Source organism: Natrix helvetica (assembly GCF_964273705.1).
Source record: "Natrix helvetica genome assembly, chromosome: 3".
NCBI classification, from domain to species: Eukaryota; Metazoa; Chordata; class Lepidosauria; order Squamata; family Natricidae; genus Natrix; species Natrix helvetica.
Genome location: NC_138549.1, coordinates 36,638,869 through 36,660,608, shown reverse-complemented (window position 1 = coordinate 36,660,608; position 21,740 = coordinate 36,638,869). Strand labels below are relative to the sequence as shown.

Here is a 21,740-nt window from a genome sequence, read left to right as displayed (position 1 = left end):
GAATGCATCCTAGATGCTTGTATGTTCATATTAGCTAAATTCAGGATACGTTAAACTAAATCCTTAAGTCTTTCATGAATAATTGAAATGGCTAAAACCTTAAGTCTTTCATGAAAATAGAAATGGCTAAAACTGAAAGAATTCAATCAATAGACTAACAGATGGAAGAGAGTAGGCTCTTTCCTTTTCGTCCAATGTCAACTGTCCCATTTAGTTAACAAAAGATTCCTGGCCATTTGTTTTGCCAAGAGTATACTTTACTGAAGCCGAAATGGTTACAGAAGTAGTGCAAGCTGAATTTGAGGGTTTCCAATGCAAACAACACAAAAGAAAGTCCCCCCCGTCCCCCCCGCATGTCCAATCAGGTGCTTGCATATTGTTTAGGAAACAGGTGCTTGGTTCCCAGCTCTGCATATTGTTAGTTGACCTTGGCTGGCTTTTCACAAGGCTCAGCTGGGCTTCCACCCCCCCACCCACTTCCTTACATTCCAATCTCTCCCCCCCCCCCCCCGTGCTAATATCAAGATGTCACCCTCCTTGGGTAGCTGAAATGCAGCCATGACATCCAGGAAGTTCAGACCAATTTCCCTCCCATTCAATTAAAGGAATTTTCCAAACCAAACCCAGAAAAAACGCATGCCCTGAAGTAGTAAGAAGTATTAAGCATTAAAGCCCGTAAAATATTCATCTTACACATTCTTTATTAAGAAAGGGGCATCCACATAACAGAAAATTTTACCTGGGAAGCTGATGGCACTTCAATACTTAAATTAAGCCTAGATTTTATACTGATTGGTGGATATAAGCCATTCAAACTGGTACTAGGCTCAGATTTGCTGATTACGTGATGGAGATCAGTTGCTTCTGATGGTAACTCTATGCATGCTTTTGATGCAGAAGATATTTCAACATCCACAGCAGCCAAAAAAACTATCAATAAAAGAAAAAGACAACATTTTCAAAAACTGCAGAACACCAAGCTAAAACTACAAATATACAGTAACTGCAAAAGGTAAAGCTAATAATGTAACATATTTTTAAAGAAGAGGCCATTGGCTTCCCTGAATGGTTGTTCTCTGTGCGCTGTAGGAGAAGCCAAGCATGGGGTTAACTTCTGCCTATTAACCCAGAGACTGAGTTAGAAAAAGTCTTGACCTTGCCTCCTCTGTTCTTCGGAGCTCAGTTTTTTTTTTTTTTAAATTAAAGAATTTAATGATTTTACAAATATTTCCCCTCCCCCTTCCCTCCTTCCACCCCAACCCTCCCTCTCCCCCAACCCTCCCTCCCTGGAGCTCAGTTGTTTTTAACAGGGGCACAGCCATAAGAAGATATGAAAATCATGAAGGTAAGTTCACTGCCGACAGGTAAGTTCACTGCTGACTCTGGGCTGGCTGGTCATAGGGTTGGATTCTCCCGCAGGGCACAGAGAACACAGTGGTTCAGATAAGCCAACGGTCTTTCTCCTATGCGCTGCTTGGAGAATCCAAGCATGGGATATAGCCAAGCTTAATGTCTCATGGGCATTACGAAAGGGCTGGTGGCTGGACCCTCAAAATGGCCACCTGGTCTGAGACTGCTGTTGCTGTTGTATAAACCCAGACCTGTCCTGAGACTGATCAGGTCCCTGGAAGTAGGCTCGATGGTGTTGCGGGGAACTGAAGCTAGGTTCTGTCACCCAAAAGGACTGCGGGTGAAAATAAAGTTAAGCTCTAGGATCCGCTCATCAGTGCATATATGGTAGCACCTTTTGCTTGTCCCTATTCTTGAAGGGAGCTGAGCAGAGGCGCCATTTAGAGTATGTCAGCCTGCCAATGGTGAAGCCACAGGAGGCATCGGGAAGACACATTGGAAGCCATAGTTTTAGATATGAACTTGGTCACATTAAGAGTTGCGTCTGAGGAGAATTCCATGGCTACTACTAGCTTGTTAATATCCTGGTGCAGCCGTTAAGTCCTCAGGGGAAATCCTGGCCTGCAGCTGGCGAAACCAGACTACGGAAGTTCCATTAAAACTCGGATCACCCAGGCGGCCACCTGATGCGTTTTACGGCGCATCAATTCTTGCGGTCCTCTGCCCACAAGTCCTATGATACATCTGAGGGCACAATGGCGAATGAATCTAGGGTGGCTACCAGGGCATCTACAGTTGGATCTGTAGTAGGCCCTCCAAATCCGAACTGGAACCATAGAGCTTCCAGTCATTGTTACTAGAGGGGGTATGGATCCGGGCTGGTTCCATTGCCTCTGGATGACATCCATAAACAATTTTGGGTAAGGTGTGACCTCCTGTTCAGGAAGGAGGGCCCCAGCCGGCCCTCCTATATTAGCTGTAGCTTTGGCCTTGTAGAACAAGGCCGTGCGGAATAGGCCAGAGAAAGCGGGCCTGTCAGGAACTAGGCCCTCATCTTCCGAAAATTCCTGTTTCCCTAGGTCCTCTTCCCCTGCAAGTGAGGCCTCGCTGTGCAGGGAGGGCCAAAGAGAAGGAGGGTCCTGTAGGGGACCTGCAAAGGCCCTGGGTATGGCCAGCGGAATGAAGGCTTGCCTTCTCCACTGCAATTCCAAATCTACCCCTTGGGATATGGCTGCAGAGATTAAATCATGAAGCTCCCAGGGAAGAGTGATACCCTGGCCTTCCTCTGAGTGGAGCCCCGCTGCAGTAGGGGTAAACGTGGCCTTGGGAATAAAGTGCCCGGCCATGGCCGGAGGTTCCAGACCCACCATTGCCAGGCAAGCTGGTGGATCAGGACCGGGCCTATGGCAATAGTCTGGTGACCAGGACTGAGTAGTCTCCAGAGCGAGGTGGGGGAGGAGGAGTTCAACTGCAATTGAGGGGAGAACCTTTCAGTCACCAATGAGAGTGGGGTTCTGGTGGTCGCTGTCCCCTTAGCGGCCTTGGAGAACTGTTTTTCCAGTGCCCTCTGTCTCCTCTCAGTGTCCTTAGTTGCTGCAGCCGATGCTGAACGGGTCACTGATCTTCTGACCCTAAATCTAGTTGATGTTACCCTTGTGGTGGCCACTTTAACACTGGACACTTCCACAGAAGGCGATTGCCTGGGAGAGAACTCTGCTCCAATACTGCTGCCCAAAACGGAGTGATCTGCATTCTGCAGCCCCTATTGCTGTTAAAAGGGAGTACTTGGGACTCAGGCTTGAGAGGGATGATCACCAAAGCAGGCCTCTGCGATGCTGGAGACCTTGTTACTCACTGCAATGGCGCTGAGTACCAATGAGCGCAAAAGCGGCTAGGCACGATGAAAAAAGTGCCTTTTAGGTGAAGTGAGGCCCTCCTATGATGGCCACTGGACCGTCAGTTGCAGAAAAGGTTGAAGAGCCATTGACATCCAGAGTTCTTCATCTCGCTGCAGGCAATGAGCAGTCAAAATCGCGCGAGAGCGGCGAGCCAGCTCTCCTGGCACTGAAAATAACCGCCGCAGCTTTAAACAGATCAAATTGGCGTGAAAAACAGTGTACCACTCCCTTGGTGCCATGGATGATAGCCGCAGATTTCAAAACTGCAAAATGGTGTGAGAGCGGCTAATCGGCTCTCTGAGTGCCAAAAAACACCAGCTGCGGAAACAAGGGCTAACGCAAGTGATCAGGCAATAGCTCCGGCTGCCTGTGTCGCTGAACCCAAGTTTTGAGGAAAAAAATAAGGAAAAAACAAGGAAAGGCAGTGGTGGTTTTATCCACTGGGCCAGGGTAAACTAGCACTTACCAGCAGCCAAATAGCGGCTCAGGAAACATCACACTTGGAATTTCCTTTACTAATGCCTGCTGTCCTGATATAATTGGTGCAATTACGGAGAATCCAATCTACAAAAAGGTATTTTACTTAGACTGAGCTGGAGAAAGTCTTGAATACGTGTCTCTAGGCTAGACTGAGTTAAAAAAACCGAGCTTCAAAGAGCAGAGGAGGCGTAATCAAGACTTTGTCTAACTCAGTCTCTGGGCTAATAGGCAGAAATTAACTCCATGCTTAGTTTCTCCAAGCAGCGTACAGGAGAACAACTCTGTTTTCTGTGAATAACAATTTATTTTAAAAGCTATCTAAAAAACTCCCAAGACAAAGCAAAATGTTATTTATCTTCCAACCTTCCTTGCGTTCTTCTTTATTCTTGGACTTCTTCACACCTTTTGGAATTTGCAAAAGATCAATAATTGAATCAGCTCCATCAGGCAAGAACCCAGAAGGTAATGAAGTGTTAGAGGAAGACATGGCAGTTGTTTTATTAACTGGAACTAGCTGATGCACTTGAATTCCAACCTAGAAAATAAGATACCAGAGTAAATTTGGGGGGATAGCTTCATTTATAGTCTGCTGCAGCAAAAACCATTGTCTTCTAAAGATATTTAACATTAATAATTTTTAGAATACTTTTTTCATAAATCTATAGCTTACACACACACACACTCCACAATCACAGGGAAAGTATGATCTTGAAAAAAAAGCCCAGTTTGGGTACTTATGAGAATAATAAAAGAGAGGTCATAGTGAAATTAAATGTAGAAAATTCTTTCAGTAATAAGAATCTATAGTTATTGGCTGAAACATTATACAGTTCTGTTTTGGTTATTCCACATAATCTTTATGTTTTTTGGTGCGCTGAATCCGAAAATGACCTCTATTTTGCCATAGGACATCACGTTTCCTGACAATTTAGGTAACTATGTTAAATAAGGCAATACCTCAAAATAAATGGAAATAGACTTATAAAATTAAAGTTTTATTACAATATTTTCATGAAAATCCTTTTTTAGACTGAAATGAGCTCATCTACACACACTAAACTCGATTCTTCTTCCTTGTGAGGCTCCTCTTGGTGCATTTACACTTGTGAGTAGCATCTGGAATGTCTCTCTGAAGCATCCAACAGTAGTCTGCCATCATTGTAATGCTCCATTTTCCCTGGTATCTCCTTTCCATCTCTTTAATGTCTTGGTGGAATCGTTCACCTTGTTCCTCACTCACAGCTCCCAAATTTTCAGGAAAGTAGTCAAGGTGGGACTGGAGAAAATGCACTTTCACACTCATCAGGCAACCTAAAGCTTGAAATGTTTTCAGCATTCTTCCGACGATCTTTTTGTAGTGAGGATCTTTGTTATTGCCTAAAAATTTCTGTACGACTTCTTTAAATGCAATCCACCCTTCTTTTTGAGGATCCGTCATGGTATTGACAAACTCTTGATCAACTATAAGCCTTCTAATGTCTGGTCCGACGAACACACCTTCCTTCAATTTTGCCTCCGACAGGCATGGAAACTTGGTGACCAAGTATTTGAAGCATTCTCCATCTTTTGGAAGTGATTTTACGAATTGCTTCACCAATCCCAATTTTATGTGGAGAGGTGGTAGAAGAACTTTATGGGAAGTTACCAAAGTTTCTCGGAGGACATATTTTTCACCAACTGTTAGCACCCTTGGCTGCCAACTCTTCTTGGTCCAGTGATTTTGTCGGTCTCGACTGTCCCATAGACACAGAAAACAAGGGTATTTGGTATACCCAGCTTGTTGTCCGAGCAGCATGCACAAGACCTTCAAGTCCCCACACATTTGCCAACCATGGTCTTCATATTTAAGTTTACGAAGAACCAATTCCAAGTTCTCGTAGGTTTCCTTCAAGTGTACGGAATGACCTACAAGTATGGAAGCATAAAAACCATTGTGGAGTAAAACTGCTTTGAGACTTCTTTTTGAAGAATCTATAAAAAGACGCCATTGCTCTGAATCATATTGGATTTTAAATTGACCCATCAGACCTTCGACATTGATGCAATAAACCAACTTGTCTTCCTGGGCGAAGTAAGGAACAAACTCCTTTTCACGATGTTTGAACCATGAAGATGACACTCCTGGCAACAATAAATTCCTGCTTTTCAGCCTTGATCCAAGTAACTCAGCGGCATCTTTGGGAAGATTCAAGTCTCTTACCAAATCATTCATCTCCTCCTGAGAAAACAATTTTGGTCTTGTATCATCTTCAAAGTCAGAACTTGATTCGTCATCTGGTTCAGGTATGACTTCACCTTCATCGGAGCTAGGTATCTCTTCCAAGGTAGCAGGGGGCTTGGGTACTGGTTTATCTGTGCCATGGGGGATGGGACGAATTGCTGAGTGAAGATTGGGGTATGAAATGGAATGCTTCCATTTGGAATTAAACCCTTTCACATTGCATGAACAAAAGTAACAGTCATCACTATGGTTCTTTTGCTCTCGCCATACCATGGGAATCCCATAACGGAAAGATTTTTTCTTACCCTTGAACCAGTTTAGGAGGTCCTCAACACACCGTTTGCACACTTTATGAGGCGCCCAAACTTTATCTTGATCTCCAATTTTTAGTCCAAAGTATGCAAAGTATACTTTTTTCACAAAGTTTGTAATATTCTGCTGTTGCTTCAACACTGTATATTCACCACAGATGAAACACAAACTGTCTGGCGAATTAATACACTTTCGCGGAGCCATAACATAGCGGTTGAAGAATGATGAGCTAACATGAATTGCGATGAAAAAGTGTGAACAGTCTAGAACCAAGAACCTGATGATGATTCGTGCACAAGTGTGACATGCTGGAGAGAGCATCTCTGTGTCTGTACACGAGACGTCACAGTGCTGGCCACACCTCCTGCACTGACCAGAGATGCTGCTATCTGCCCTGTGTCTCCCTCCCACTGGATTCTTCAGGAAAGATTAACCCCTTCTACCATTAGAAGCACAGACTTAAAACTTGCTTAGCTTATGTATATATTGCTGACCATCAGATTTACAGTGCTATATTTTTTTTACATAACTCGGACAAACCCTTTAAGGTTTTTTTGGTATTTTATATCTTAAATGCACTTATGTGAATTAATTAATAGTAATTTTGACTTTAAATTTGGTTAAAAGCCCATAATATAAAAAAATTCCAAAAATTAAAAAAAATTGATAAATTTGAAGACAATTTTGCATGTTGTGGCAAATCATGACGTCTAGGAGTTTTTTCAATATTTTATTTGTTTTCAGCACACCAAAAAACATGGAAATTAGATGAAAATAATCAAACAGCTTTTTAGTCGCAGACCTGTGATTGAACGAGTTAGCTAATTAACTAAGGGTGATTAAAGGTCTTACAATCTGTATTTAATCCAAAAGTTTCCAAAATTCCCTAATCCTAGCCAATGCTCCTTTTCTCTTCTCAGATTGGTGTTTACCATTTTAAATGACTGGCCAATTAGTCCAATGTAAAATTGCAATATTTCACATGTAATATATCACATTGGAAGAAATACACATTTATCACATATCCACTCCAATTTAGAACAATAAAGCAATACCAGTAAATAATTTGGTAGAAGAAAAAATCAAGCATGAGTTCTAAAGTTGCTATGATTTAAAAACTTACCCCTCTCATATCAGAAATATTCAGTTTCATTGTGTGAAACATATTTAATATTTCTTTCCCAATCACTTTGGCATTATCTGTTGCATGGTTGAGAGTCACAGTCCTACAAATATATAAATTTTAAAATGCATCAACAGCTTTACAATGGCTACTGATTAGATTGAATACATGTCATCACCAGGATCAGAAGAATCACATCTTTGAATACTCATTATTTCCAAAATTGCCAAGGGCAATTGCTGTCATATTTTGTTTCCATGACTGCAGTAGAAAACTGAGGGGCCACTATAGAAAAAAGAACTAGATAGGTTTCTAGACATGTTCTTCTGATTTTAATTTTGATTGTTTTACAAATTTCAATCAGATGTACAAGCTAGATTTGAACATACGGAATTACCATACATTCAATATATACATATAAAGCAATACCAATAGATAATTAATTTTGTAGATGAGAACATCAAGTATCCTTTCTCTTTCTCTCTGTCCACCCACCTCTCCACACTTTTAGAAGTGTAGTACTATTTTGATCACTATATGTAATTATAGTGTAATTATGTAATTATGGTATATTATTACATTACATTTCTCCAAATTCTTAATTAATGATAAAACATCTAGGAAAACTTGAGTTTACCATGACTGAATTTCATTAAAGTGCACTTAGCTACTTAGTTGCTCATTTTCCTGATACCAGATTCCTTCTCCTATCCCCTACTGCTAATGTGATCATGCATATGACAAAAATGATTTGATTAGCATGTTCATTGATTAACACTGCTAACATTGATTAACACTGCTCAACACATGATCAACACCATGCTATTCCTTTTAAAGCTAGGACTGTACTTTTTTTTTTTTACTTTATGAATCTAGTTTTGAAAAGAGGCAGAAAATCAAGACCTTCAGTTTTAAAAACTTGCTAGATTAATATGACCACCTATAAAAATTATGTCAGCAGAAAAAGCCATGATTAGGGAAATGAGCTGTTTATTTATAACCCACTACTAATAATGCAGGTTTACTATTCTTCTTTACTTGTTCAATTTCTGCAATTAAATTCAGCTTTTGTTCTAGTTACTAAAAGATACTTTCATATGCTTAATTTGTTTTTAAATTGTGTATTATTTGCTCTCTGAACATTTTGTCAGAAAGCAATGGTGTATTTTGCCTAGCTTGTCCCTATATTTTGGCAGAAAAGGATCAAACTAATAGCTTTGTTATGTCCCCAGTAAACTATCACACATAGCGAGGCCCAATTAATGTTATGAATAAATTGTGTTGATATATACCATTCTAAAAATAACAGTTTCCAAGTTACAACAGCAGTGAAAATAGTGACTTATGACCATTTTTCACACTTAACACTACTGCAGCATCCCCATGGGAATGTGATTAAACTTTGGGCACCTGACTCATATTTATGACCATGGCAGTGTCCTGGAGTAATGTGAACCCCTCTTGCGACCTTCTGACAAGCAAAATCAATGGGGAAGCCAGATTCACTTAACAACCATGTTACTAACGTAAACAACTGCAGCGATTCACTTAGCCACTATGGCAAGAAAAACTGTAAAATGGGGCAAGACTCATTTAATAGATGTCTCACTTAGCAACAAAAACTTTGGGTTCAATTGTGGTCGTTAAGTCAAGGACTACCTGCATTTTGACAGTAATTCTGGGAGTTGAAGTCCACAAGTCTTAAAGTTGCCAAGTTTGGACACCCCTGCAGTAATGTTTTATAGGGTTCTAACATATATGGACATATGAAGAGTATAGAAAACAAATTTGACAGACATGTTCTCCTCGCTAGCATTGTTTGTAAAACAGGAACTTTTAAAAATGTATTTTCTATATCTTACAAAACATTTGTACAATCTTATTTTAAAAACGTATGCTACCCTTGAAAGCAAGCGTTTCCCCAGGAAAATGCATTAAAATTACAATACAAAAATTGAATGTTACAAGGAGGCATTAAAGGATTAAAAATAAATCTTTTTAAAAAATAAAGTCTAGTGACTGAAATTAAGAGCCAGCGTGTAATGGTAAAAGGCACTAGGCTAGAAACTGGGAGTTCCAGTTATGCCTTAAATACCAATTGTACTGAATGATCTTGAGACAATCACTCTCTCTCAGTCTTAGGAAAAAGGCAGGGCCAAAAGTTAAAGATGACTTAAGGCAGAGAAAAAGAGCGATATTATGTTTATTATTAGTGTGCAAATTTAAGCTTATAAACAATGGCAAATTTATGTACCAAACTATTTACCTGGCAACACTGTCACAAATTCCATGCCCTCCAAATTTTGCGGATTCTACTGGGGCTCCAGCTTTCCTAATCATGACTTTGAGAGTTAATCGTCTTCCTTTCATACCGGCTGCTTCCAACCTTCGCTGGATCTCTTCTGAAAGACTCAGAAGGAAAGCTTCTGCTTCTTTTGCCTTGAAATAAGGAAAATGGATTCTACACAGGTTAAAAGATGTAATCAAATCAAAACCAATCTTCATTATTGTATTAAAATATGCCAGCAAAAAAAAAAAAACCATTAAATACTGTTTAATGACTGACAATGGGCATGAAAGACAATGAAAGTGTGAAATTTCACAGAATGTTCCCTGCTAAACATGAAACCCCTTTTCTGAACTCCAAGTAAGCTCTTTTGAGCAATTTCAAAGCATTCCAATCTTGAAAACATGACTGCAAGGCTACTTTGAGCTCAGAGTAGTTCATGCCATCACTTTGCTGAACACCTAATTACCACAGCACTAATGTCTAAGGATGTTGATCTAGGTAGTCGGGCTGAGTTACTATTATCTTTCTCATCCTTCCTATTTTTTTTATTATTGGTAACTTATGATTATATTACTTTGCTGTTTACATGCACATTTTAGTATTAATAAGGAATTAGAACAAAGAAATTACAGCCCAGTAACATGCAATTTTATAGACCGTTTTGAAACAATGATTAATGTTTCACTTAAATTTGATTTAATTTTTTTACCTGCGAAAATCTTATGCCATAATTGATCTCAGCTGAAACAGATTTTCTTGTTTTTTCTCTCTGAATTGGCCTGTCATCCAAACCACGGCAAAATCTATATAGCATTTGTCCCGTTTTGGGTCCAAACTCTTTCTGAAGCTTTGACATTGTGATACATTGTAGATCTCCACAAGTTTTTATCCCCATAGATGACAGTTTAGATTCCATTGTTCTTCCAACTCCTGAATCCCAAAATCAAAAAATGTATTTTTCTATTAGAACTCTACACCAGAGAAATTATTCATTTGACAATCACTGTTACACTATTTAAACTGAAATGTGTATTGTATAAATGCATAAAAAGTTATAAAATAGCAGATGTGACTGTAATTTTATATCTCAGACAATGTTGCTTACAATTATACAGAAAAGTTACACTTCACAACACCTAAAATAGGAATAAACAATAATATTGACTAAATCACTTTTATAACTGGCCATAGGCCAGGCTCAAATTATCCTATTTTGGGCACATTATGCAAAGAACCAGCAGCCTGCAAAAATACCTATGCTGAGAAAGGAGAAAGGGAAAAGAAGAGGATCACCTGCAGGAAGGTAGTCATGAGTGCAACCTTGGGAGATTCAAAATAAAAGGTTGGGGATAGATTGTCAGAGAAATATCTATATGTGTGGTTGCTAGGAGTCAAAAATGACTTGATGGCACATAATTAATCAATTAAATATGCATTTTTGTCCAGATTTCTTTTGGCTGAATACTATTATTTTGATGTTTTGAATATTTATTAAATATACAGAGAATTAACATAATCTCAGGATGCAAAATCTATGCCATGCAATTTATCAGATTACTATTCAAAATCTGGATTAAAACCAGTTCCCTTTTTACGATGCTATAATCCCTTTATTCTGGGTAGAGTCAGGTGACTGGATGAAGTTGAGGATTTGCTGGTCAGATGCCTTTTCCTGCTGCGTTGGGCAGGGATGTCACCTGGCGGGCCAGATGTGTCACACACAGGCCACCCCATCCCAGCTCCACAAAAAAACACTGCGATATGTCATGTGACGACAACGTGATGCAGCAAGTTTAACACCTGTTCCAAGGGAGTTTGCAGCAGATATTTTTTCTTTGTGCCCTAAGTGAGAAACATCTGTCGCTACCTAGGATTGAACTCTCAACCTTTCAATTGAGAAGCGAATGCTATTCAAAATTTGGATAATGCTATCTTTATATGTTGCTTTATCTTCACTATAAAGAAAATAGCCACTTTCATTTGTTAGTCACCCGTTACCTTTGTAAAGTAGAGCTGAAGTAACCGTGATAAAGACTTCTGAAGAAAGCTAAGAAGGAATAAAATAGAAAAAAGCTACCTGGAAGATGTATAATTAGCTGGCTCCTGATAAAATCATCTACTTCTTCAGACTTTATATGATACTGCCCATCAGGTTTTGCTCGCCGAGTTGCCAATCTGGCCAGTAAAATATTTGAACCTATAAAAGTTCAATATTGCTTCTAAGCCGTATTTCAAACATTTTGAAGATTCAATATTTTTTCTACATTACACATTTCAGTTATTTCAGTTCCAACAATCATTCTTACTAATAATCATTCCAACAGTCATTCCAACAATCTTACACTGATTAAAAACATTATTACCTCTCAAAATATTTTAGCAGCATAGACTGAACTGTTTTCTCTTTCTTGAAATATTCATATATACACAGATAGAGTGATTTATCCACATCTCAGTTAGCATTAAATTAATTAAATTTTACTCATATTAAACCTAAACTGGTATTAATTTATAATTTGCATTAAACAATATCTCATTATTGAACTCACACTAATTGTGACCTATGCTGGAATAATGGAACAATGAGAACTGGAACTTTCTCCTCAGATCAACAGTTCAGATCTTTCACCATACAAATGGCCAGATAAACACCGAGTATTTATCTGAAAACATGGGGAATATTTTTGTTGCTAGTTGCTGCAAGGCATTGACTGAATGACAACTTACTATTGTTGGCTGGGCTGAGCATTAATTTGCTCATGATATGCTTTGCCTATGGATAATTCCATGGCTGATCCCAAAATGCTTTGCAGGGATTGAGAAATGGAGCAGTGCTGTTTGGAGTAAGATGTGCTGAACTGAATGTGAATAAAAATCACATTTAACTGACCTTACCCACGGACATTAAGCTGAATATATGAGTGTCAGATGCAACAAATATTTTAAGTACTTCCACTGTGTCCCTTTATATGAGAAAAATACTAAAAAAGAAGGCAGTTGGTAATATATAAAAGCCTCTAAGTCAGTATATTAGCTTCTGCTTATTATCTTCTATAAATGAAGAAAGGAGAAAACAAGAAAAATTACTGTACTTTTTGGAGTATAAGACGCACCAGAGTATAAGACACATCAATGTTTTGAAGAGGCAAATTTTTTTAAAAAAGTTTTTTTCCCCGCGAAAACGGGTCCGGTTTCCCCCCCCAAAAAAAAGGCATGAATAGCCTTTAGGGGGCTTGCAGAGTGCTCCTGGGGGGATGGACCCCACCAATATTTTTGTTGCTAGTTCCGCAAGGCACTGACTGAATGACAACTTATTATTGTTGGCTGGACTGAGCAAAAAACAGCCTGTTTTCGCAAAAACGGGCCCGTTTTTTGTCAAAAGAATTGCATGCATAGCCTTTAGGAGGTTTATAGAGTACTCCTGGGGGCTGGGGGGGGGGGGAAAATTGAGCAAAAAACCCGACCCATTTTTCACTCATTTCTGCCTTCCCCAGGCCCCAGGGGTTCTTTGAAAGCCTTCTACAGGCTCTGCATGGCCATTTTGGTGAGCAGGGGGAGGGAGGGGCTTCGGAAGACAAAAAATGCTGTATTTAGTGTGTAAGAAGCACCCAGATTTTCAGCCTCTTTTTTGAGGGAGAAAGGTGCATCTTATACTCTGAAAAATACGATAACTAGACATAGCACATATTTCTAATATCTAATCATAAAAGTATCTTAATCCTGTGATTAATGCATATACTTTATAGATACAAAATGTTGTTTTTACTTAATAATCTACTTTGCTCATAAATAAACTTTTCTAAACAATATACTAACCTATTCCAATTGAAGCAGGACATTTGGTCTTATTTTTTATTTCTGCACGAATAACATTTGCTAGCTCATCTGATGTCAAACCAGTCTCTGCAAGGATTTCAGTGGTATCTACCAGTGCTTCATCACAACTGACAGCTTCAATGTTATGAGTATAGCTATCAATAAAGTCAAGGAATTAAAAAGAAATAGTAGGAACAAAATTAAGTTATTCAAAATTAAGCATATTTACAAGCATTAAATATTTATTTTACAGTCAAACTCCAATACATAGGAAGTTTCCAATTTTTGGAAAAAATATTTTAAAATATAGGTAAAAGGTAAAGGTTCCTCTAGCACATAAGTGCTATTCGTTCCCAACTCTAGGGGGCGGTGCTCATCTCCATTTCCATTTCAAAGCCGAAGAGCCAGCACTGTCCAAAGACATCTCCGAGGTCATGTGGCCAGCACCACTAAATGCCAAAGGTGCATGGAACACTGTTATTTTCCCACCAAAGGTGGTCATTATTTTCTACTTGCATTTTTATGTGCTTTTGAACTGCTAGGTTGGCAGAAGCTGGGACAAGTAACGGGAGCTCACCCTGTTACATAGCACTAGGGATTTGAACCGCTGAACTGCTGACCTTTTGCTTGACAAGGTCAGCATCTTAGCCACTGAGCCACCATGTCCCTTTTAAAATATAGATACCTATTTATTAAATTTATTTGCCACCCATCTCTCCATATGAGATGCTGTATTATGAAATGACAGTAACCATATTACACACTTCATTTTATAAGTAAAATATAAAACCTGAACCTGAGAAGCATAACCCTTTCAACTATTTTTCACATATATATATCTGGTTGTTCAATCAGACATCAATAAAAACCCAAGTTGGAAAGCAGAATAATGGAGCATGGCTTTAACTAAGCTGGCTTAAAATAACTATGTTAATTTGATCTGTAATTAAAAGTAATATATTTTGTAATAAAATTTCTATTTTGCTGAGATTAAAAGGTAATCTGATCCTGGAATAGCTTGTTATTCAGAAATATTTGGGTGGCTTTTGTGAGATGAAGCTATAGAAAAAAAGATAAATCATAGTAGAAAATATAGGATATTTGTACATTGTTGAAGAGGTGCTTAATAAATTCATAAGTACCATAATAAAACAAATAGCACATAATATTTTATCAAATTGCATTACAAAGCAATCAGAAGAATTTCATAATAAAAGTTTTTGGGAGTTATTCTTTGTCTAAAATAAATATTTTAACAACTTATATAATATGAAACATTTACCTTGCCAATGTTTCATACATAGTTTGTGCAACTTCTTTGTATGCGTGAAAGTCATAGGGAACAGCTTGAAGATTTGGGCACAAGCGTTTTGCTTGTCCAAAAAACATTCCATTCTTTATACCAGCTTGCCTAAATAAAAAAACAATTCCGTAGGGGTTCAAAATAATCAATTAATGAAATTAAAATAATTATCTTACATGAAGCATATTAAGTAGTTAAGAAACTATTTCATTCTATTTTTTAAATTCAATTATTTATGTTGCATAATATAGTGGCAAATATATACCTTAACTCACAAAGTATAATATTCCTATTGTAATTTGCACAACAAAAGCGCAAGTCTTCCTACAAATGTGTCAGAATATTTTAAAAAATGCTTTAATAAACAACCAACTAAATAAATATGTTTTATCTATTTAAAGAGAAAGACTATATTCTGCAACCTCCAACTGACAAGAAATAATTTTCTCTTACCTGGCTTCATAACTGCAAGATGCAATTTCTGCCATTGATGACACAGAAATATCAATATCACTTTTACTCAATTCGGCAGAATCTTGACTATCATCATCTGTTGAGTCAGCATCATCAATTTCTATTTGAAAATAATGTTATTAAGTAATCATTTACATTTTAAAATTAAATTTGATTTACAGTAATTAAAAAGTTACCCAAGAAAAATATTTTCTATATGGCAGAAATCTGCAACAGGGTATAATCTTAATGTACTTTAAAACTTGATAATTGATCCTCCCTCCCTCCCTCCCCATTAACAAATCAAATAATTTACAGGCTATATAACAAACCAATACCCAATAAAAGACACATTGTAGAATGCAGAACAATTTGATAGTTTTTGATACCAGTCTTCATATTTAATGCACTATATTTGTACAGCTTAGTATGTCTCACTGTAGGAAATTCAGAAGATATGCTTGACGCCAAATGCCACTGATAATACTATTAGACAAACCTATTTATTACTTATGACAATTCTTGCATACAGAATCTTTTGCATGCTGCTGGCTACATCCAAGCAAAATTCTGTCAATAAACTCTGCAACCAGTAATAGCAATAGCAATAGCGCTTGGACTTATATACCGCATTACAGTGTTTTACAGCTGTAAGTGGTTTACATAGTCAGCATATTGCCCCCAACAATCTGGGTCCTCATTTTACCAACCTCAGAAGGATGGAGTCCACCTTGAGCCTACTGGCAGCAGAATTAACAACAATACTGCATTCTAGCCATGCAGCATTTTTAATTTCCCACAATTGTTTTTCTGTGGCAAGATGCAAATTGTTACTAGCTTAGTTATTGTTAAGAAAAAAGTGTTTATAAATCTACTCACTTTAAGCCTGGTTCTATAAATCAATCTGCATTATTTTACAAATTAATTTGGTGTAATATTCATAAAATTTAACTATATCTACTTCCAAACAGATATTTAAAGGGTTGTGACATTATCACAAATATTGTAGGTTGATATAACAAACTTTCTTCTTGAAATGAGAATAATTCTTTCCCCTTTTGAATTGAAAAAAATCCCCATTCTTTAAAAAATGATATAGTTATTAATCCAAAGGACTTTTAAAAATGTTTTTAATGAAAATGGAAATAAACCTAGTGTTTTTAAAATAGAATCACAGAAATATGCCAGTTTCATAGGTAATGCACATCCACTTAAGCAAACTAGTAAATCAGGATATTTCCATTATTTCCTTCGATAGTATGAGTTAGTCATTATTTCTCCCAAATATAGATATTTTATAAAGCCATTAAATATCTTTTTTGCTGTTATATTATGCCCAAATTAGGCAGAATTATGGAGAAAATTGGCTCTTGTAATGAACTGCATACTAAGTATGAATAAAAAGGAATATTCCAGAGCTATACCATGCAAAAATAAGGGAAGTTTCTCTTCTTATAGAGATAAATATTGTGAGACGCATGCACACTTATAATTACTTCTTGCTAGAAAAATGTAATGGATGCAAACATTCCTCCCCCCTTCCTGCCTCATGTAAAGTACAAAGGAAGCCCTACTCTAGCATTCTAATACTTTTAGAAGTAAAAAATACAATCATTTGGATTAATTTACACATAAACACACACCATGAATAGTTATGTTTTCTCCTCTTCAGTACTTCTGAAGGTTGCTAAAAAATACAGAATGACTTGAATGCGAAATTTAGGGTGCACTTATTTTCACAAATGATACTCAAGATAAAAAATGTAGTGGATGAGAAAAGTGGGAGACAGAACATGGACAAGTGCTATCTTTGATAGTTCATCACTATCATTCGGATGGCAGTGTCATTCAAGTTGTCCAACATATCTGCAAGTGCAAATTAGAGCAAATTATGCCCTGAACAACAAGAACAATGTCCTTAATCCATCTGTTTCTCTGCCCTGGCATTAGATGATGTCATCATCTTGTCTATCTTCATGACTTCGATGGGCTCCTCCACAGTGCAGCACAGCAGATCCCCCCTTAAGTTGATGAAGTCACTTCATGTAATTCAGGGGCAATGGAAGACACATTTTTCTCACTGGAAGGCAAGGTAGAGAACCTCTCATCAAAAGTTGGGAAACTAGACAGACGCATGGTGAATGTGGAGCAACGGATGGAGAAATCAGAGGCCAGGACCAAGTCTGTGAAAAAGAAATCGCTGAGAATAAATCTGTATCTAGTGTGATTTAAAAAAAATGTTGCTCTTTAGAATGAGAATTGAAGATATTGGGCTTGAGAATACTGGCAGATGTGGATAAGGCAATAACTCATTCTTTATGTATGTTTAATTCCTTCTGTCTTTGTGTTAGGTTTTGTCAACACATTGTAATTATTGTACCTGCCCTTAAAGATATACTCCAAGATAGAAGTATAGAGAAGAATGCCATCAAATGTAGAATAATGCAACTGATGTATAAAAACTATTAAAGATTGAATCCTGGATCTCTTTTAAGAAAATTAATTTGTCCAAAAAGAGGCAATATAAGCAAGGACCATCCTCAGTGAATAAGCAGGTTGTAAAGATGGGGCTGATGTTGCAGATACCTGAATAAAGTTACACTAAGGAATTCACTGACCTTTAAAACAACTTTATCTAGTAGACTGTAGAGAAGATCACCAGAACAAAAGTATGGAGAATATGAGGTACTGATAAGCGATATTTGTTCTCTATCAGAACATGATTAGTCATGTGTAATAAATTTTCATTCACACTTACACATGAATGAACTCTGTTGTATGTAGATGATTTATTAGAGTGGAATTCATCAGTATGCTAAACACATTTGAACATCTGCCCATCCAAACCTTTTGTTTTGTTTCAGTGTCTACCATCCTATATAACATATATTGCCAATTAAGTATTCCACAGTGCAATAAATTCTCAAATTTCTCACTTTTCTCTAACAGTTAACAAGCTAAAATACCTGCAAGTAAATACACACTGCAAAAAATAAGTATAAGTATAATCTTTATTCTCATTGTACTTAAATACAACGAAATTGGTTATACAACGAAATTGGTTGTATGCAGGCATTGTGAAAAAATATGCAGTTAAAATTTTGAATTATCTACCTGCAAAGTATTTTTTTAAAAAAACCACCACTATTGTATTTGCCTAGAAAAGAAAAACACGTGAGCCTAAATTATAAAAAATCTTATTCTCCACTATATGAATGGGGAGAGATAATTTTGATTTTTTCTTTTCCTTCTTGGAAATGCAAGCCTTATATAAGTTTATAAAACAGCATGCATCACCATGGATATCCTTTGGTAAACAAGAATTTTTGAACAACACTTATACAAGACATTTTGTTCAAATTGTCAATTATAAAATGGAGCCTGTTAACTCAGAAATGAACTACTTCTCACCCTTCAGAGTTAAGATAAAACAAATGTTATATCTTCTATGATAGAATTTATTCAGTAAGATGAAGAAAAATGGAAAAGTGGGACTTTTGTGGCATTACAAAGATTATACTATATTAATTATGCCAGACACTAGCTCAAGGTGGTATCTGCCCCAAATGAAAAGGAATCTATTCTAAGACAAGGTACCATAGAATCACAGAAATCTCTAAGTTTCAGAGAGACACAAACATATTTCACTGTTTGGTTATTTTGCTGAAATGTTAAAACAGAGTCTTAACTATCTATTTATAATAGATATAGGGCTGTCCATCTTAAATAGAATAACACAACATATAAAAGTGACAAAAAGAAAAGAAAATTAAATGCATCATGCACAACAACCAAGTCACCATAACACTCCTACCCCAAATATACATGAACTGGATTCAGTTCCCATCTGAGCGCAATGCCTGGGTGAACAGCCAGGTCTTAATAGGCTTCAGTCTTCTAGATGTCTAAGAGAATAAGGGACCTCTGAATCTTAGGGAGGCTTTTTCATAGGGCAGCATCTGCTACAGAGAAGTCCAGCCTCCAAACTCCTGCCAGATAACAGAGAGGGTGCTCACCCTATATTTGATCTTTGGGACAGGAAAACACCCTCAGTGTGAGACAACCCTGTAAGTAAACTGGACCCATGCTTTATAAGGCTTCAAAAGTGATAATTAATATCTTGAATTGCACCTGGAAAGAAAATGTTTGGGCAGTTTGCCCACAAATGTAGTTGAAGTGCAGTAATTGAAGTCCTGCAGGCCCACTATTATAGAGAATCCCCACAGGAACAGTCCATTCCAAGACCTTTAGTGCATGTTCACTTCAGGCCATGACTAATAATGCCTCCAGAAAATTGTACTAGTGCTAAAGGAATATTTATGAGTTCCCTCTAAAACCTCACTGGGTCTATCAGTCTCCTGGGGTGAGAATATCAAATTAGCCCTTCTTCCTTGCAATGGGCAGATTCAAGAACTTTAGGACCATAGGAAGTAATCTGTCCATGGCAAGAGACTGATGTAACATCCATCAACACCTGATGATATTTCAGTGTCCCATAACAACAAAATCAAATGTGGGACTTTCTTAAGTCATTTTTGACTCTGGGAGAACAATACAGAATGATGTCTCAAGGACTATCAATTTAGGGAAATTCATTGCCATTTCAATCAAGAAGTTAAAGTAGGAATACTGTTACATGTGGATACTCTAGAAAGAGTACAGAGAAGAGCAACAAAGATGATTAGGGGACTGGAGACTAAAACTTATGAAGAACGGTTGCAGGAACTGGGTATGTCTAATTTAATGAAAAGAAGGACTAGGGGAGACATGATAGCAGTGTTCCAATATCTCAGGGGTTGCCACAAAGAAGAGGGAGTCAAGCTATTCTCCAAGGCACCTGAGGACAGAACAAGAAGCAATGGGTGGAAACTAATCAAGGAGAGAAGCAACTTAGAACTGAGAAGAAATTTCCTGACAGTTAGAACAATTAATCAGTGGAACAGCTTGCCTCCAGAAGTTGTGAATGCCCCAATACTGGAAGTCTTTAAGAAGATGTTGGATAGCCATTTGTCTGAAACGGTATAGGGTTTCCTGCCTAGGCAGGGGGTTGGACTAGAAGACGTCCAAGGTCCCTTCCAACTCTGCTATTGTATTGTATTGTATAAGCATAGAAGGGAGGCAAGAAGCAGTCTTGGCTGACTCTTGAGGGCCAAATTCATAAACAGGGCTTCATATGTATGCTGCAGCATCTTTCAGGGCTAAACAGGAACTTCCAATAACAACAGCCATATCACCATCCATTCCTGGACTCATGGCTGATACCGCGAGAGTGATATTGGTGCTAGGAAGTGTGAGCTTGAGGGTATGCAGGTTTGTTGCCGTGAGTCAAGACTGACTCAAACTTTCACCTATATTCCGTCTTGCTCGCAGCTGGACAAAGAATATGGTGGTGGTGGATTGGAATGCAAGAGTGAGGGGAATGGCATCATTGGTTCCCATGAGACATTACTCCCCCCCTAAAGGACACCACAGCAGGTGGCACAGCATGGCCAGCTGATTCTCATAACAAAATGAATAGAAGTGATTGGTGGACACAATGGACTATGGGTGGCCCGTGGGGAAAGGGGTAATAAGTATGTGTGCTTTTGTGCAGGAAGCCAGAGCTGGTTTGCTTCTTCTGTGCCAATGTTGATTTATTCAGTAAAGTTTATACTCTTGGTAAAAATAATGTCCGAAGAGTTTCTTTTTCTGGATTTCCCAACTGGACAGTTGACATTAAACCAGCTCTTATGGATAGCTGGTGCTGCTAGGGCTTGAGGTGACCAAGGCTGCTGGGATTTGAGGTCAGTGCTGGGGCTTGAAACTAGCTGGCATTGCTGAGGCTTGCTGCAGCACTGAGCTTACTATGCCATTCTGGCTGGTGCTGGGCCTGAAACAGAGCTGAAGCAGTGGTAGCAGATTGAGACTGCTAAAGGATACCACCACTGAGGAGTGCTCACTCACGTCGTGCTGACACAAGCCCAACAATTCCTAGTGCCCACCTGCAGCACATGCCCAGTTGGCCCATAGATATCACCTGTCACCCTGCTTGGCTGGAGGTTCTGCCTCTTCCCATATCATAGTCACAAAAGGTCTTAACTAAATGGTCCGCGTAACAGCAACCAGGACGGCCCAAATTTCAGTCATTAAGCAGTGAAGTCACGATATGTGATGCTTTATGACAGCCTCCCTTAGTGATGGAAATCCTGGTCCAAATTGCCATTGTAACCCAAGTATTATCTGTATTTTCAACAAAATTGCTGGAAAAACTATGATTTTTTTATTTTATTGCTCAAAATGCAACCCTTAAAATATAAATTATTACCAGCTTTAGTAAAAGCAAAACATTTAGATCTAGTAAAGAACTATAAAAACATGAATATGACAGCTGAAATCTGGCTGCATAGTTTTCGGTCAGTTTTAGTTTTGAACAAGGCACATTCAATGTAAATAAAACAAAGAATATCCCCAAAAGTTCTAAATGCAGAAAAAAAAACCACTCACACACACACACT

General features: G+C 38.0%; 1 protein-coding gene across 1 annotated transcript in view; it reads right to left on the bottom strand.

Moving 5' to 3' along the window:
• REV1 (REV1 DNA directed polymerase) overlaps window positions 1-21,740 on the bottom strand; it is a 52,670-nt gene that overhangs the window by 6,643 nt on the left and 24,287 nt on the right. Inside the window, exons 9-17 of the mRNA XM_081946772.1 lie at window positions 15,247-15,367; window positions 14,773-14,901; window positions 13,491-13,645; window positions 11,752-11,871; window positions 10,384-10,604; window positions 9,651-9,823; window positions 7,385-7,487; window positions 4,092-4,263; window positions 740-930 (exon numbers count right to left, since the gene is read on the bottom strand). Of these exons, the coding sequence (XP_081802898.1) occupies window positions 740-930; window positions 4,092-4,263; window positions 7,385-7,487; window positions 9,651-9,823; window positions 10,384-10,604; window positions 11,752-11,871; window positions 13,491-13,645; window positions 14,773-14,901; window positions 15,247-15,367 (1,385 nt within the window). The remainder of the gene's footprint in view (window positions 1-739; window positions 931-4,091; window positions 4,264-7,384; window positions 7,488-9,650; window positions 9,824-10,383; window positions 10,605-11,751; window positions 11,872-13,490; window positions 13,646-14,772; window positions 14,902-15,246; window positions 15,368-21,740) is intronic.